General features: G+C 44.2%; 1 protein-coding gene across 1 annotated transcript; it reads right to left on the bottom strand.

Moving 5' to 3' along the window:
* Positions 1 to 15,709: 15,709 nt before the first annotated feature.
* On the bottom strand, positions 15,710 to 18,314 carry LOC122055168. Its single transcript, XM_042616551.1, has 4 exons — positions 18,207 to 18,314; positions 17,042 to 17,610; positions 16,435 to 16,512; positions 15,710 to 15,963 (listed from the first exon to the last, which is right to left on the bottom strand). Coding segments are annotated over exons 1-4 (756 nt in total). The 3' UTR covers positions 15,710 to 15,962.
* Between the last annotated feature and the right edge of the window lie 412 nt (positions 18,315 to 18,726).

Genomic DNA, 18,726 nt, shown 5'->3' with positions numbered 1-18,726 from the left:
CGAGTACATCAACGTGGAAGAAGCGCAAGCGGCCAGGAAAAAAGAAATTCCAGCCGAGCGGCCTCCTCTGGCCGAGCGGAAACCACACGCCACTCATCAGCCGGCCAGAGGACCAAGGGCCGAAGCAATTCGATCCCCCCATGCCAGATCCCACGTGCAAGAGGTATCCGCCGCTCGGCCCAAGCCAAAGAAGAAATGGACCCCGATGTTCTGCTCCTTCCACTGGACGGACACGCACAATACAAGGGATTGCCGAAGTCTTCCCTTCGTGACTCATCCTGTTCCCCGGAATGCCGGACGACGGTCTCCCTCAGTCGACAGGCGACAGAGAACTCATGAAGCCGATCGGACTCGAGCTGGTAGGCCACAGCAACAAACTCCCGATCGGCATCGTTCTCCAAGGCAGGAGAATCGCCGAGCGTCCAGGGAACGGTCTCGACCGTCCGCTCGGGAAGAGGAAAATAGAAGCAATACTTCTCGAGGCGAGATCAACGTTATTGCTGGCGGGCCGACCGGAGGAGACTCCAATCGAGCCAGAAAGGCGAGCGTCCGGCAGCTCCAAATCCATGCCGTTGGCTGCAGCCAAGAACGGGCGAGCGGACCAGAAATCAGTTTCGGGCCAGGGGACTTGGAAGGAGTTGAAGTACCCCACGACGATGCTTTGCTCATCAAAGCGGTAATAGCCAATTACACAATTCACCGCATATTTGTTGACACAGGGAGCTCAGTCAACATCTTATTCAAGAAGGCGTTCGATCAACTACAAATTGATCGAGCCGAGCTGTTACCCATGACAACTCTGCTCTACGGGTTTACGGGTAACGCAGTTCAGCCGGTCAGACAGATCCGGCTGGCTACCTCGTTGGGAGAAGAGTCGCTCAGGAGGACAAGGACTACAAACTTTGTGGTGGTCGACTCTCCCTCGTCCTACAACGTCATTCTGGGACGACCGGCGCTCAGCAAATTCCGAGCGGTCGTCTCAACCTTCCATCAGAAGATCAAGTTCCCCGTGGAGGACAAAGTGGGAGAAGTACGAGGAGATCAGCTAGCAGCTCGGCGATGCTACATCGAGATGGTCTGAGCAGAAGCCAATTCCGCTCGGAAGGCGCCCCGGATCGAGGTAAACGCCATCACTGAAAAACCACCCTCTTTAATTTATGAATAAAAAGAGGAAGTGCTGATTCACCCATCCCGATCGGAGGCCACAACCTTTATTGCGTCCGATCTGGAGGAGAAGCAGAAAGAAGAGCTGATCCAATGCCTCCGAAGAAATCATGATGTCTTCGTCTGGTCGACACATGAGCTGCCCGGAATTTCGCCGAATATAGCGCAACACGAGTTACATGTCGGACCGGACGCTCGGCCGGTAAAGCAAAGAAAAAGAGATTTCAGCGCCGAGCAGAACGTCATCATCCGGGCGGAGGTGGAGAAGCTTCTGGAAGCCGGCCATATACGAGAGGTTCAGTTCCCGAGCTGGTTGGCGAACGTAATATTAGTCTCCAAACCGGGCAACAAATGGAGAGTGTGCATAGATTTCCGGGATCTCAACAAAGCTTGCCCGAAAGATTTTTATCCTCTGCCCCGGATAGACCAGCTGGTGGACTCTACGGCCGGCTGCGAATTAATCTGTATGCTCAACGCCTACCAGGGGTATCACCAAGTGCCGCTCGCCCGTGAAGATCAAGAAAAGGTCAGCTTCGTGACGGCCGACGACACTTATTGCTACAATGTGATGCCGTTCGGATTGAAAAATGCGGGAGCCACATATCAGCGCTTAATGAATAAAGTATTCAGAGAGCAGATCAGGCGGAACCTAGAAGTTTATGTGGACGACATTCTCATCAAATCCGTCCGAGCGGCAGATCTCTTCAAAGACATGGAGGAAACCTTTCGAACGCTGCGCAAATATGGAGTCAAGCTAAATCCTCAGAAGTGCCTGTTCGGAGCAAAAGGGGGGCGTTTTCTGGGGTACATAGTGACCGAGCGGGGAATCGAAGCAAATCCCAGCAAGGTGAAAGCTCTACAGGATATGCCGCCTCCAAGAAATACAAGGGAAGTGCAGCGTTTGACCGGTCGGATCACCACTCTGTCCAGGTTCATCTCCAAGACCGCCGACCGGAGCCTTCCTTTTTTCAAGATCTTACGCAAAGCTACAAAATTTCACTGGGACGAAGAATGCGATCGGGCGTTCGAAGAATTGAAGACATATCTTAATTCTCTGCCTGTACTTGCCAAGCCGATCGGGGGTGAGTCACTTTATATTTATCTGTCTTCAACTGAGCATGCTGTAGGCTCAGCACTGGTGAGGTCGAGCGGCGATGAGCAGCCGGTGTATTTTCTGAGCCACATTTTAAAATATGCTGAATCTCGTTACACCGGGCTCGAGAAGTTGGCCTTTGCTCTGGTTCTAGCCGCTCGGCGCCTTCGACCATATTTCTTGGCTCACACCATCATTGTCCGGACGAACAGTCCACTAGGAAGAGTACTGTTGAATCCAGAAGCGTCCGGACGACTCATCAAATGGACTACAGAATTGAGCGAATTCGATATTCAATACCAACCCCGCTCGGCAATCAAGGCACAATCTTTGGCAGATTTTATCACCGAAGTGCAAAGGCCAGAGCCAGAAGCCATGTAGAAGATATTTGTGGATGGATCGTCCACTCAGCTCGGGAGCGGTATTGGTGTATTATTGCTATCTCCGCAAGAAGAAAAGATGCATTTATCCGTCCGGCTGGATTATAAAGCTACAAACAATGAGGCAGAGTATGAGGCCCTCATAGCTGGTTGGTTTGCAGGCAGAATGACATGTGGGAGCCGGTCGGGTAACACTCCACTCGGACTCGCAGTTGGCCGCTCAGCAGCTCTCTGGTACCTTCGAAATCAATAGCGCTCAGCTCAAGCTCTACGCTGAAGCCTTCGAGAAGCTCAAAGCTGATTTTCGAGAAGTTATTGTTCAGAAGATACCCAGAGCAGAAAATCAAGCGGCCGATGAGTTAGCCAAGCTCGCGAGCTCAATAACGTCGGTCGCCATTCAGCAGCCAATTGAAAAAGTACTGTTGGTGGCGCACGTCGACCGGATGGAAGGCCTTACATTTCCAAACGACTGGCGGACGCCCATCATAGAGTTCCTCCGCTCGGGAGCCACACCATCCAATGAATATGAAGCCCAGCTGCTAAGGAGGAGAGCCGGTCGGTTCACACTCATCGGCGATCAGCTTTATAAAAAGGCTTTCTCACGCCCGTTGTTGAAATGCGTGAGCTCGGAGGACTCGGCTTACATCCTCCAAGAAGTACATCAAGGATCGTGAGGCCGGGCGGACGAGCACTAGCTAAGAAGATCCTGCTAGCTGGATACTTCTGGCCGACTTTACAAGCAGATGCCGCTCGGACAGTGTCGACGTGCCTTTCATGCCAAAAGTACCATAACTTCAACCACCGACCGGCAGAAGAAATGAAGGCATCAACAGTTTCCTGTCCGTTCGATCAATGAGGAATGAATATTGTTGGTCCATTCCCGATGGCGACCGGGCAGCGGAAATTTTTGCTAGTGGCGGTTGATTATTTCTCCAAGTGGGTGGAGGCCGAGCCGCTAGCCAAGATCACCGAACAGATGGTCAAAAAATTTATCTGGCAACACATCATCTGTCGGTTCGGCATCCCTCGCCGCTTGGTCTCAGGCAATGGGCGGCAATTCACAGGGAAGATGCTAGAGGATTGGTGCAAAAGCTACGGCATCGAGCAACACTTCAAGCCGAAGTGGCCAATCGGGAAATTCTTCGTATTTTGCGCGCTCAGCTCGACCATTTGGGAGGAAGTTGGCCAGATGAAGTGCCGGGCGTCTTATGGGCCATCCGAACGGCTTCAAAGGAAGGGACGGGCGTCACGCCTTTCCACTTGGTGTATGGCGGCGAAGCGGTCATTCCTGTTGAAGTCGGAGTCGAATCCGCTAGGATCCAAAGCTATGATGAGGGCAACGCCGAGCGGAGGAACACCGAGCTGGATCTGGTCGAAGAGGAAAGAGCCAAGGCGTCCGTCCGGCTGATGGCGTACCGGCAACGGATGAAGCAAAATTACAATCGCCGCGTAATCCCCATATCATTCCAGGTCGGCGATCTTGTTTGGAAGAAAGTCAAGCCGGTCGGCGACGTTGGCAAATTGGAGGCACCATGGGCGGACCCTTCAAGGTTATTGAAAAGCTCCGCTCAGGCGCATATTATTTGGAGGATGAAGCCGGGCGGCAGCTGGATCGACCGTGGAGTGCAAATCATCTTCAGCCTTATCGAGCTGGATGAAAGGTGCACGAATGTAATTCATTTTTGTGTATGTGCTAGTCGCCTATGCACTTGTAATGCAGGAAGCAAAAAGATGAAAACACATTGAACATTCTCCGCCGAACGGCTTACTGCGTGAAGAGCCCGTGCCGTTCGGCCGGGGCATATAAATGTACGAGCCGCACGCTCGATAACGAAGACCCCTCGCCCCTCGGCAGGGCGTATATAATCAGTTAAAGTTAGCTGTAAAGGCCGTCGAGCTCCGACGTTAAATATCGAGAGACGAGCCGGCGTCTATAAACCCTCCGAGCGGAAGGCCGTCGAGCTCCGACGTTAAATATCGAGAGACGAGCCGGCATCTATAACCCTCCGAGCGGAAGACCGTCGAGCCCCGATGTTAAATATCAAGAGACGAGCCGGCGTCTATAAACCCTCTGAGCGGAAGACCGTCGAGCTCCGACGTTAAATATCGAGAGACGAGTCGGCGTCTATAAACCCTCCGCGCGGAAGACCGTCGAGCTCCGACGTTAAATATCGAGAGACGAGCCGGCGTCTATAAACCCTCCGAGCGGAAGGCCGTCGAGCTCCGACGTTAAATATCGAGAGACGAGCCGGCGTCTATAAACCCTCCGAGTGAAGAGCCGTCTAACCCAGACGTTAAACCGTAGAGCCGCGCCGACCGGCTATAAATATCCGCGCCGTTGAGCTCCGACGCGTTAAATATCGAGAGATGAGCCGCGTCTATAAACCCTCCGAGCGGAAGGCCGCCGAGCTCCGACGTTAAATATCGAGACGAGCCGGCGTCTATAAACCCTCCGAGCGGAAGACCGTCGAGCTCCGACGTTAAATATCGAGAGACGAGCCGGCGTCTATAAACCCTCCGAGCGGAAGACCGTCGAGCTCCGACGTTAAATATCGAGAGACGAGCCGGCGTCTATAAACCCTCCGAGCGGAAGACCGTCGAGCTCGCCGGCGTCTATAAACCCTCCGAGCGGAAGGCCGTCGAGCTCCGACGTTAAATATCGAGAGACGAGCCGGTGTCTATAAACCCTCCGAGCGGAAGACCGTCGAGCTCCGACGTTAAATATCGCGAGACGAGCCGGCGTCTATAAACCTTACGCGCGGAAGACCGTCGAGCTCCGACGTTAAATATCGAGACACGAGCCGGCGTCTATAAACCCTCCGAGCGGAAGACCGTCGAGATCCGACGTTAAATATCGAGAGACGAGCCGGCGTCTATAAACCCTCCGAGCGGAAGGCCGTCGAGCTCCGACGTTAAATATCGAGAGACGAGCCGACGTCTATAAACGCCCGAGTGGAAGATCGTCGTGTGGGTGAGGCCAATAAGAAGGATGCAATTCCTCCGGAAACTCGCCTTCAATATCGATAAAACCGATTCCACGTCCTGCTCGGCTCAAAGCACAAAGGTACTTGTCGGCTTCTAGTGAGCGATCTCTGCTACCTAAGCGAAAGGTTACGCACTCGAAATAAATAGCCGAGCGGAAAGGTAACTCCAAGTACTTCGCTACACTCCCTTTCGAATGCCAGAAGAGTGATAATAGACGAGTGGACGACACACATGCTAACTTAAAAGGACAGCGTGCAAAAGGAAAACACTGCATTCAAATTAAAACTTTAGGCCGGGCAGCCTAAGTACAAAAGGGATCATATCTAGCCCAGTGGCCGAATTACAAAAGTTACTCTATGTAATCGTAAAGGGTCTTGGGAATGCTTTCCAGGAGCGCCACTTGATCGCCGGCCGGAATGGTAGTGGACTCTGGAAGAAGACCCTTGGACTTCAGATAGTTGGTGGTCGCGGTCATAGCCAAGTCGAAGGCTGTGTACATCCGCTCGCAGATTTTCTCCGAGAATTCAGGCGAGCGGATGTAGCCCTGTCTTAAGGCAGTAACTCGACTCGGCTCGGCATCTTGATATTCTTTGAAGGCCGCCTGGGAGCCAGTGAGGGCCTCATTCAGACTCTGAAGCTTTGCCGCGTCGGCCGAGCGGCCCAACTTCTCTCTGTCGAGCTGCTCCATCAGCTCTTTTACCTTAAGCTCCAGGCCCCGAGGCTCCACGTTCTTTTTCTCCAAATCGGAGATGGCCGTATTTTTTCGGGTGGTGGCCAGGGTTAATTTTGTGTCGAGCGACTTGACTTGTCGCTCGGACTCGGCCAGGGCGTGGGCCTGATCGGCCGTTTTCTTCTGCTCGGCCGCCAACAGATCTTGAGCTTTCTTCAGCTCCTTTTGCAGCCCTGAGAGCCGGACGGACCGCCTGCCGCCTTCAGTTGCCTCAGCTCCTCGTCCACCATAGCCAGGCGGTTGGAGACAGCTATCTCTTCCACCCATCGCTGATGCAAAAAGGCGAAATTGTCAAAGGCCGAGAGGAAAAATGCAAGTGAAGCTTAATAAAAGAAAACTTACCCCCGTGGACTCCTGCATATGGCTATTGGCCAAGTTCAGGAGGGGGATCATTGCAATGCGCGCCCGAGCGTCGGCCCACATCTCGGCCAGGGGCCCTTTCAATGTGATGGTATGCTCGGGCGCAGTTGGCCGGTCGGCTTCTGGCAGCAATTCTTCAGTCGGGAGATGAAGGGTGACCCGTATTGTGCGACCGTGACCAGAGATTGCACGACCGGGATCAGAAGCCGGCGCAGAAAACTGCGAATGGATAGATGAGCGCTTGACCGAGTGCCGAGCGGGTGGGCGGGTGCTGACCGGAATAGCCTCAATGGGGGCTTCCGGCTCGTCCCATTCAGAAGGAGTCCGGTCGGACGAAATGGCTTCGACCTCTGGCGCCTTGCCTCGAGCGGCGGCGGTTGCTCGCTCGGACGGTTGGACCGTTGATGTGGCCGAGCGCAGAGGAGTCTCCACTCGGCGCCTCTTTTGTAGAGGCTGCTCCTCCTCCCGAGCGGAACCTTCCTCGGGTGCAGTTCGTTCTTGGGGAGGGGTGGCTCCGCTGGCCACATTTTGTTGAGAGGCCTGAGCGGCCGACTCAGCCTGAGTCCCGCTCTCCCCTTCGTGGGATCCGACCGGATGGATACCCAAAGCTTCCATTTCTCTGGCCGCCGCGGCTTCCAGAGCGGCCGCCTTTCTCTTCAAAACGCCGGCCATCACTGAATCCATGACGATGTCCGCTGCAAAAGAAAGAAAGGAAATCAGTTAGCGATCAAAGCAAATGTCCAAGTAAAGTTCTTACCGAAGCTGGCCGGAAGAGGAGTCCGTATAGGACTCAGACCGAAGATATACATCACTCCTTCATGAAGGAGCTTATTGATGTCGAGTCGCAGACCGGCTAGTATGTTTGCAGCGTGGAGGTAGTCCGGTCGGGTCTTGAACTTCTTCAGCTCGGGAGTAGGGGGCAAGCTGACTTGTCACCTTGTCAGGAAGGTGGCCTGATCGGGCATACGGATGTAGAAAAAATAATCCTTCCAATGCTTATTGGAAGAAGGGAGTTTGTTGAAAAAGACCAAGCCGGGTCGAGCTTGGAACATGAAGGTGCCCGACTCGGCTTGCTTAGGGTAATAGAAATAAAAGAAGACCTCCGGTCGGAGGGGGATGTTGTGAATCTTAAACAAAACGACAACACCGCAAAGGAGACGGAAGGTATTGGGTACTAGACTGCCGAGCGACACACCGAAAAAATTGCAAACATCTATGATGAAAGGATGTACTGGGAAGCGAAGATCGACGGTAAACTGGTCTCGGAAGACACAGAAAGCTCCGCGCGGCGGCCTATGAGGCCGAGCGGAAGGACCGGCTAAACGAATTTCGAAATCCTCTGGGATTTCGAAATTGTCTGTCAAAATATCAAAGTCCCGCTGTTCGAAGCGGGACTGCATGGTGGTGTACCATGGGCCGAGCGACTGGTCTTCGGGATTTGAAGAGCTAGCCATGGGCCGATCGGAAGGAATCAAAAGGCGAAAAGGCAGGAGAAAAATGACAGCAAGCGGGAGGAGGTTTCAAGGATCGAAACTGAGGAAAAAATGCGGAGGAAACACCGGAAAGGAGGAAGGAAAGATATAAAATCTTACTGCGAGGAAAGGGATCGCGAAAAAGGCGCCGGAGAGCGTCGGAGAGCAAAAACAGGATCGTCGGAGCTCCCAAGCACTGGAGGCAGTGGTCGAGATCGCGGAAGCAAATGAGAGAGAGAAGGAAACGAAGGCTTTATAGGGCGGAGGTCGGCCGACCTCCACCGTTGGATCCAGGTCACGGGAATCAAAGCGTGCATCTTGCCGTCCATTTCGAATCGCTTCGATCGCATCCAAACACCATGCCGCCGCCGTCGTAGGCTGATGGCATTGCACCACGTGACATTCTACCATTCGGAGCATTTAATGAAAGCATGCTCAACCTTAATGTCGAAGATTGGCGCAAAACCCGAGGAGATCCGGTGAATGCCATTGTTGATTTGTTCAAGGTCATCTCTGCGGTAGGCCGATCGAAGGATACTAGCACGGAGGAGCTGCCCGGCTAGATTCGCAGTCCAGTCAGTCGGACAATTCGCCTCCTTCGACTAGACTTGAAGGGGAGGCAAGTGATCCGGTGGTAAGAACAGGGGACCCCGTTCGGTGAGGTCAACGCCACGTGGGAGTCAAAGTGGAAGGATGCCCGTCCGGAGATGGGAGGTCCGAACGGCCGACCGACCGTTCGGTGGAGCCAACGTCCGTAGAGGGCTGGGCCCGACCGGACGGCCGTCCGGCCGGTGTCGAGCTGATGGTTAAAGGCGCCCTGTAGGAAGTCAGGGTTCTGGCGCTCAGGGGGAAAGATCGCAAGGACGAGCGGACTGCACGCTCGGCCAAGGCCACAAGGTAACATACTGCTAATGGTCTCCACAAAGCACGTGATGGAGAATCTCCCCAAGTAAATCACCGCATACGTCCGACCGGATGTTGAAGGAGCTGGCCGACCGGACGACAGATCTGGAGCAAAGGGGAAAAGGTCAAGGGACGTCTTTTTCTGACAGCAGGTATGTTTCACGCGCAAGCCATGCTCCAAATCTTATGACAGGGGATTTGGCTGTCCCATCGAGGACATGCTTGGACTGTAGCAGTATGGGTCAGGGAAGCTCACTGACAAGCCCTTACGGGGGTATGGGCCATGGACACGTGTACACCTCGGTAGGTGTACACCCACTTTTCGCTGCCCTATATAAAGGCCCTCTTACTTCGCCGGAGGTACGCACACAACTAGTTTAGGAGCCCCTTTCTCTCTATTGAGCTTCACCTGACTTGAGCGTCGGAGGGTCGCCGCCGGGAACCCCTTCTCGGCCCGACTTCTGTGCAGGATCTCCGGAGCTTTGGAGGCCTACGCCATCGACTAGGAGAGCGACACGTGCCCAGCGTCCTTTGGTTCGGCGATTCGGACAGGATCATTAGTATTAACTTAAGGGGGAGATATTAAATTAAGGGAAGTAACAAATTCAGGGGGAGGTTTATTGTTTAATTATCTCCTTAAGTGTTTTTTTTTAATTTTCTTTTTAAAATCTCTTTAGAAAATTCTACCTCAATTTATTTAAAACATAATAATAACAAAAAAAATATTATCTTAAATATTCTCAGCAAATATTTTCAACAGCTATTTTGAATATCAGGTTTAGGGGGAGGATTAAATCAACAATTAACATCAAAATTATTTTCTCCACCTTAAACATGATATCTTTTCTAAAGTTTTTTTTTTCAGTTTTGAGATTAAATTTCAGTTTTCAAATTTAAAGTTTTTACAAACTTAATCAGTTTTGAAAAGTAAATATCTTTTAAAACTCAGCTTTGAAATCTTTGATCCTTCAGGTTTGAAAAGTGTTTCAAAATTAAACTTATATTTTTTTTATAAATCTAGTTTTGAAAACCTAGCCTTAAATTTTTTTTTTTGATTTTGAAACTTATGTTTGAAAATACTTCAAAATTGAAACGTATTTTGAAAATTTAAAACTTGATCCTAAAAATTGAAACTTATACCCTTATACTAGAAAATTAGCTTTTCAAATTTCTGATTTGAAAATCCTCTTTGAATTTGCAAAGTCATTTTTGAAAATTAAATTAATTTTGCAAAAATAATCTTTAAATGTTTTAAATTTAGCTACTCTTTCAAAACTTAGCTATTTTCCAAAAGACTGTTTTAAATGTTTTAGCTACTTTAAAAACTTAGTTTTAAAAATTAATTTAAAACTAATGTTTTAAACAAATTTTCGAAAGTTCAAACTCCCCCAAGTTAACTTGACATCATTCCCTACATTTTTTTATGTATTCTGTATTTTTGAATGTTTAACTTATGTCCTTGTTTGATGAATGCCAAAGGGGGAGGGATAGGTGGTTAAGTTAGAAACAAAATGTCAAAGTTAAAAACTAACTTAAACCTTATGCTAGAACAAAATGTCTAACTTGAACCTCATGCTGGTTTTTACTCGCATATTTTTCACTAACTTAACCAGATTGTCATTCCATAAAAAAGGAGGAGATTGTTGGTGCAGTTAGCACTAACGGTCTAACTCAGGTTTTGATGAATGACAAATCAGGTTAAGTTAGGTTTGTCGTGATCTAACACTCTGACCGAGTGTGCAGACGAAGTCCAGACAGGTCGACGGGCTGACCGGATGTTTGGCACGAAGTCTAAGCGGGTCGACAGGCTGACCGGACGCTTGGCGAGAAGTCCAGCTAGGTCGACGGGCTGACCGGATAGCTGGCGAGAAGTCCAAGCGGGTCGACGGGCTGACCGGACGCTTGGCGAGAAGTCCAGCTAGGTCGACGGGTTGACCGGATAGCTGGCGAGAAGTTTAGACGGGTCGAAGGGCTGACCGGACGTCTGGCAGGTGAGTAAAGGTAAGTCACTAGAAGGGAGTGACTGTGAGGACGCGTTCCCGGGAAGGGAACATTAGGCGTCGATCCGGCCTAGATCCATTTCAGATATCTAAGTCAAGATCGTGACTAGATTCCGGTCTCGAAAAGATAGAATCTAAGTCATACTATTTTTGTCAAACTATAAACTGAACTAACACTCTGTTTTGCAGGTTATAAATTATATATTTGCCTCGGACTAACCTTGTCTTGCAGGAGAAGAAGTCTTCTGGAGAAAGGAGGTCCGGGCGCCCGGGAGGCAACTTTTATCCAAACGCGTCGTCGCCACGTGGAGCTCACTGGTTGGACTTGCCACGTCCCACCAGGGCGCCCGGAAGGGATCCGGGACGCCCCGAGCTTCATATAAAAGAAGGGGCAGGGGTGGAGCTTCAACAACAACTCAGAACTCTCTGCTCTACTGTGCTCCTGCGAAGCCTTGAGGCTACTCCGACAAAGCGTTGTCTTCAATTTACTTCTTTTCAGTTTGTCGGTATTAATTTCTTTTATTAGTATTCCTGTAATTCTTAATTGTAACATTCTTCGAATTGCTAGTGAATTGCCCAACAAAAGCACCCTTGTGTGCGGGCCTTGGAGTAGGAGTCACCAAAGGCTCCGAACCAAGTAAAATTGGTTCCTGTGTTAGCATTGCTTTGTCTTAATCTTTCCGCTGCGTTTAACTCTCTTATTGACGAACGTTTTTCGATATTCACCCCCCTCTATCGAAACATCACGATCCAACACCTAGAGTATGAGTACACAATCATCAAAAGTTGGAAGTGTAGGGGGAAATTCAATTGGATGTTCTGGTAGTGGGTGAATCAAAAGGTAAAGGTACTCTTCATGGGTTTGTTCCTAAATTTGACATACAAAAAAGATTTTCTTGTTGATGTGAAGCGTAGAGCTGATTGTTTTATCTACTCTGCCACACTTTCGTTTAATATTGTGAATGATCCTTATTGGTTGCTTGGTTGAGGGTATTGCGGAATATGGAAGAGGGTCCAAGCCTCCTTCAATACATGAGTTAAGAACTTGAATACTTAAGGCTAAGGTTGATGACATCAACCTAATATATGAGAAGCATAAAAAGGCATGGAAAAAACATGGATGCACTATTATGTCCGATGGTTGGACAGATGGGAAGAATAGAAGTTTCATCAATTTTTTGGTTAATAGTCCCAGTGACACTTTCTTTTTGAAATCTATTGATACATCAGCTTCTACTAAGAATAGGAATTGATCTTTAAATATCTTAATGATGCTGTTGATGAGGTGAGAGAGGAAAATGTGATCCAAATTGTCATGGATAATGCTTCGAATTGCATTAGGGCGGGGAAAAAAATTATGGAAACTAGACACAGAATTTGGTGGACATCTTGTGCGGCGCATTACATTAACCTAATGTTGTTGGATATTGCAAAGTTGAAGATTTTTTCTGACACAATTGAGCATGCTAAGAAGGTTGTGAAGTTCCTTTATAGTCATGGGACTATACTTTTTTTGATGAGAAGTATACAAACGGTAAATAAATTCTCCGTTCTACTGTTACTCGTTTTGCTACTTTATTTCTCACTCTTAAGAGTATGTATAAGGTTAAAAAATCACTTGAACAAATGTTTGCTTCCGAAGATTGGGTTAGTTCACCACTATCTCAAATAACTTAGGGGAAGGTCATGAAGAGAATTATTGTTAATGATCCCAACTTTTGACCACATGTTGCATTGTGTGTTAAGAGTTTTGTTTCTCTTGTAAGTGTGTTAAGGGAAGTTGATTCAGAGGAGAAATCGGTCATGGGATATATTTATGAACTTATGGACAAGATAAAAGAGATAATAAAATTTAATTGTGGGGGAGTTGATAGAAAATACAAGCCTATTTGGAAAAAAAATTGATTCATGATAGACTCCACAATTTCATCATCCTTTATGTGCGGTCGGGTACTATTTGAACTAGCAATTGCGTTATGAAGAAAGATTTTCTGATTGTGATGAAGTTAGAGATGGATTGTATGCTTGCACGGATAAGATGTTGTCTTCTGATGATCGTCTTAAAGCGGACATCTAATTGGACTTGTATAACAAAGCTGAAGGAGAATTTGGAACTCCGATCCAATAGCAAAACAAATAAGAATGTTGCGGGCTCGGGTAAAATTTACTTCTTGTAATCGTTCTTGTTAAATTATACTAGCATTCGTATTTAAAATTATATGTACATTCTTGTAATTTTCTTTATGTTATTAGTCTGGTGGTGGGAATGTTTTGGAAGTATGACATCCGAGCTTACTACATTTGCAATTCGAGTGCTTGGTCTTACTTGTAGTGTTTTGGGATATGAAAGAAATTGAAGCACTTTTGAATCGGTGAATATTCTAAGTTTATAACTCTACTTGAATTTTAATTGTTTTATAATTTTCATATCATTGTTTAATTTTTTATATATATTTTCTTCATTGTAATATTAGATTCACACACAAAAGAGAAATAAGCTTTAACATGCGAAGTTGAATGCGTTGATGTTTGTGAAATATAACTTTAATCTTAGGGAGAGAAGCATTAGGAGGAGAGACAAGATTGATCTCATTGTACTTGATGAAATTGAATCAAATGATGAATGGATAATTGAGAAAGAATGTCTCGTCCTCCTTGTAACTACTAAATGGCTTGAAGATGATGTATTATTTGAAAGTGATCCTATTGTAAATGTGTCGTCGGCTATCTTTGAAAGTCTTTTCGACTCAGATAAGCGAGTCAAAGATGTTGAGGATGTAGTTGAAGTTCCTCTACGTGTTCAAAAAAAAAATTGTTGAAAATTCAAGTAAGCATATTCAAATTATTTACTTATATCTACTTCACCTATAATTGATTCTTAAATGTTGTATTTCTTATATAATAGGTAGAAGCAAAGACAAACAAGCAAGGTTGAGTCTTGTCAATGTGAAAGATAACCATCTTGATGGGCTCCACAATTTCATCATCCTCTATACGCGGGCGGGTACCATTTGAACCAGCAATTGCGTTATGAAGAAGGATTTTCTGATTGTGATGAAGTTAGAGATCGATTGTATGCTTGCATAGATAAGATGTTGTCTTATGATGATCATCTTAAAGCGGACATCCAATTGGACTTGTATAACAAAGCTGAATGGGAATTTGGAACTCCAATAGCAAAACGAACAAGAATGTCGCGGACTTCGGGTAAAATTTACTTCTTGTAACCATTATTTTAAAATTATATGTACATTCTTGTAATTTTTTTTATGTTATTAGCCTCGTAGTGAGAACGTTTTGGAAGTAAGACACCTTAGCTTAATTACTATACGTTTGCAATTCGAGTGCTTGGTCGGACTTGTAGTGCTTCGGGATGTGAAAGAACTTGAGCACTTTTGAATTAGTGAATATTCTAAGTTTATAACTCTACTTGAATTTTAATTGTTTTATAATTTTCATATCATTGTTTAATTTTTTTTATATGTTTTCTTCTTTGTAATATTAGATTCATACAAAAAGAGAAATAGGCTTGAACATGCGAAGTTGAATGCGTTGGTGTTTGTAAAATATCACTTCAAGCTTAGGGAGCGAAACATTAGGAGGAGAGACAAGATTGATCCCATTGTAGTTGATGAAATTGACTCGGATGATGAATTGATAACTGAGAAAGAAAGTCATGTCCTCCCCGTAACTATTAAATGGATTGAAGATGATGAATTATTTGAAAGTGATCTTATTGTGAGTGTGTCGTCGGCTATCATTGAAAATCTTTTCGACTCAGATAAGCGAGTTGAAGATGTTGTGGATATAATTCAAGTTCCTCCTACGAATTCAAAAAAAAAGTTGTTGAAAATTCAAGTAAGCATATGCAAATTATTTAGTTATATCTACTTCACCTATCATTGATTCTTAAATGTCGTATCTCTTATATAATAGATGGAAGCAAAGACAAACAAGTACGGTTGAGTCTTGTCAATGTGGAAGATAATCATCTTGCTACTAAAAATTATGGTAGAATAATTCCAACAACTTTTGATAGTGAAAAATTTTCAACCATAAACACTATTGATGATGACAATGATATAGAGTCGAATGATACTGATTATTTTTAAGTTATGTTAGTTTAATTATAAGACTTTTTAAATTGATCTTCTTGGATATTTTGACATATAATGAATTATTATGATTAATTTTAGGTTATGTTATTTTTTATTTTACTTATATATACTACAAGAAAACGGAGCTTTAGAGACGAAAAAATCTGTCTCTGATAGTCCTTTTTCCGTCTCTAAAGAAAGTTTGAGACGAAATATTTCGTCTCAAAAATCCGTTAGTGAAAGCCCCGTAGCTAATTTTGAGACGAAAATATTCCGTCTCTAATTTTAGAAACGGATAAAAAAAATTGTTTATAAATTTGTTTTTAAGTTAACAAAATAAAATTAATTTTAAATGTAAATTCTGTCTCTAATTTTGTTTTAAATTAGTTAGTAATCTTGTTTATAAATCTATTTACAATTCTATTTATAAGTCTGTGTATAATTTTATTTTTAAATTTATCACTAAATATTATTATATTTCTCATCAATATATTAAAACAAGTCTTCATTTCAAATAAATTAAAATTATTAAAAAGAAATAATTTCTAATTCCAAATGTATCATACAATTAACATTAAAATAAATAAATATTTACATTATCCAAATAAATTTGACCAATAATCAAACTATAAACAACTATACAAAATTTTAAATCTTACCATAAGTAATCTAATTTTTATATTACATTGTCTATCACGACCCTCCCTGTCTTCGAACTCCATGAGAGAAATTGCTTCGCTTGTACAAATTAACGAACCAACCAATTTTGTTGAGACAATCTAACAAATCAAAACATGAAACGAGTAAGTCTTACAATATCAGAATTTTTAATACAAATAAATTGAAATGGTACAAAAGTCATAGTCAATATCAATGTTCATCCACTAATTAGTCCATAGTTAGTTGTCAATGCTAAAGAATCAACAAGTCATGAAGACTCTTTTGACTCTGAAACAATAGGCATAACAAAACCATAAAAATTAGGTCAATGTGAACAAATACTTAAGTAGGATTTTCTTCGAATTTGAATCTTAAACTTAGAATCTCTAAGTACATATAACAAAATCAAATACAAGACAATAGAAAATACTCGCCGGTCTTCTTACTGCACATTAATTAAATTAAATCATAAACTAAAAAATCTTAATATCCACAAACACAATACCACACAAACTATAAATATTGCTAAGAAATAATCCTGTAATATTAATAAACAAGACTATAGCAGATAGTAAGTAAATAGTACCTACCAAAAGATTAAAAGATGGTTTCGAATGCAACATTTGCTCTTGGTTGTTGTGGCTAATGCAACATTTGCTCTTGGTATCCTGCATGATACTAACGAGTGAAATATAAGTCATAATAGAATATGGAAAAGTAGAATGACCTCATTAAATAATTACGGATCATTCTTGGATAACTTGATTGCCTCCAGATAACCTCATTCTCATCTACAAATTAGTTAGAATATTATGGCTATAAGGAAACAATATGTAACAACTTAAAATACAATACACACTAAACATAGAAATGAAGACATAAAACTAACTGCATTTAAATGAAGACACTAACTTAACCTAATTGCATTTAAATGAAGACATCAAACTTAACAATTGAAAGATCAATACAAAGCAAGAGTTAAGCAAACTAAGATGCGTCAAATTGAACCAAACTATTGAAAGAGGCATTTTACCGAACACGTTACATGCAGGAATTAGAAGATTAGAACATTTCATCAAACAAGTTGTGTGCATGAAACAATTAAAATCAAGTGCTTCAATCTAATTAAAGAAGATCAAGTTTGATACAAGAATTCAATAAAAAACATCAACACACATCCATGATAAAAGAAACAACCCAATTTCTGTGAGGTGCATATGAAGCTGTCTGGTGGTGAAGGGAATTGCTGCAGACTTGGCGAAGAAGAGAAGGCTACTGGATCGAAGATGGATGAAGAAGATAGCTGTCCGGATCGAATACGAAGCTGGGAAAGCCCAAGAACTCATAGATCGAAGAGCGGATATGGAAGAGATGTGGTGGAGCTGCTGTTGGAAGCTTGAAGGCTTATCGTGGAAGGAAGATGAGAAGAGGAAGGAGATGCGCGATGGGGATGACCAGAGGGAGAAAACCCCTTTCCTTGGTGTGCCGGTGGTGGTGGAGTTAGCATTGGGCAGCGTTCGCGTCGGTAAGAAGATGAGGCCGGGATGGAGGAGGGTGACGGGATGCAGATGGGCGAGATGGAGAGGATCGATCGGCCGGAGGTGGAGTGGTAGATGAACTCGCCGGCCGATTGAAGGTGGAGTTCGATGAGAAGGGGCGGCGTCCCGGCAACGATCGCGTGAGGAAGCAGAGAATAGATGAACAAACTGTGCTTCATCCACTCTTATTTTCCCAGATATGATCGGACGGTCAGGATTGGCCCGGATCTAGGTGAATGGATGAGATCAAATCTGATTGAACGGTCAGGATCGGCTATAACTAGTTGAATGATCAAGATGGCTAGATCATAGTGAACGGCTCGGAAAATCCCAAATCTACACAGATCGACCAAAATCAACCAGATCTCAATGAACGACTAGAATTAATTAGATCGGAGTCCTTTGATTATTTTACTTCATATTTGATCCAATGGCTCATATTTCTCTATATTAGACTTCTCCTTGACTCAAGTCTTTAGGTTTAATTTGGTCCAACTTGAGTTCAATCCCTACAAAAAAAAAAAGTGTACAATTATAAGTAGAAATCCATAAAAATAACAAGAATTATAACAAAACTCATAATATGCATCAAACTTAATAAACATGATAAGAATGAACAATTAACCATATGAGTGGATTAAAACATTAAAATATAGGGGAAAATAATGAATCAAAATGCTAGTTATCACATATTAGTAGTAAGCGACATCCAGGGACTGTAGGATGCACAACCTCTCGGTTGCATGAGGGGGTCGATTGAAGCGGTCGCGAACCTTGTGGCCATGAGAAGCGACAACAGTCAACCTCTAGTAGCCGCGACCGACCTCACGGTCGCTGCCGACCTCGCAGCTGCGGCCAACCTTGCAGCCGCATGAGATGGGCCCAACAGGAACGAGAAAAAAAAAATCAGAGACGGGGGAAGAAGAATGCATACCTATTCTACTAAAACCAAAGACAAATTAAGGCAAGGAGGAAGAGTTAGAAAACATAATTCATATTTATTTTTGTTTATAAAAAGTTATATGTAATTTCATATTAAATTTGGTTTAAATTATGTTTAAAGTTTTTTCATATATTATATTTTATCAAAATGAACAGATTTACAATTCTGTATCAAATCTGTCTCTGATTTATATAAATCTAAAACAGATTTTATTTCCGTTTTAATTTTCATTAATATTTAAACAAAATTTGTAACAAAGATTTTATGGTCTCAAATTCCGTTTATAATCCATATTTATTTTTTGTTTATAAAATTTATATGTAATTTCGTATCAAATTTATTTTAAATTTCTTTTCAAATATTATATTTTATTAAAGTTAAATAACTTAATGATTTTGTAG

This window comes from Zingiber officinale, chromosome 3B, assembly GCF_018446385.1.
Source record: "Zingiber officinale cultivar Zhangliang chromosome 3B, Zo_v1.1, whole genome shotgun sequence".
In the NCBI taxonomy this organism is placed as follows: Eukaryota; Viridiplantae; Streptophyta; class Magnoliopsida; order Zingiberales; family Zingiberaceae; genus Zingiber; species Zingiber officinale.
This window is presented reverse-complemented; position numbering and strand designations above follow the sequence as displayed.

Coding starts and splice junctions, on each gene's coding strand:
- LOC122055168 (XM_042616551.1), bottom strand. CDS start 18,314: ATGCATTCTTCTTCCCCCGTCTCTGATTTTTTTTTTCTCGTTCCTGTT. Junction 17,611..18,206: donor AGGTCGGCAGCGACCGTGAG/GTCGGTCGCGGC, acceptor CCATTCACCTAG/ATCCGGGCCAATCCTGACCG. Junction 16,513..17,041: donor ATGCACCTCACAGAAATTGG/GTTGTTTCTTTT, acceptor AGTATCATGCAG/GATACCAAGAGCAAATGTTG.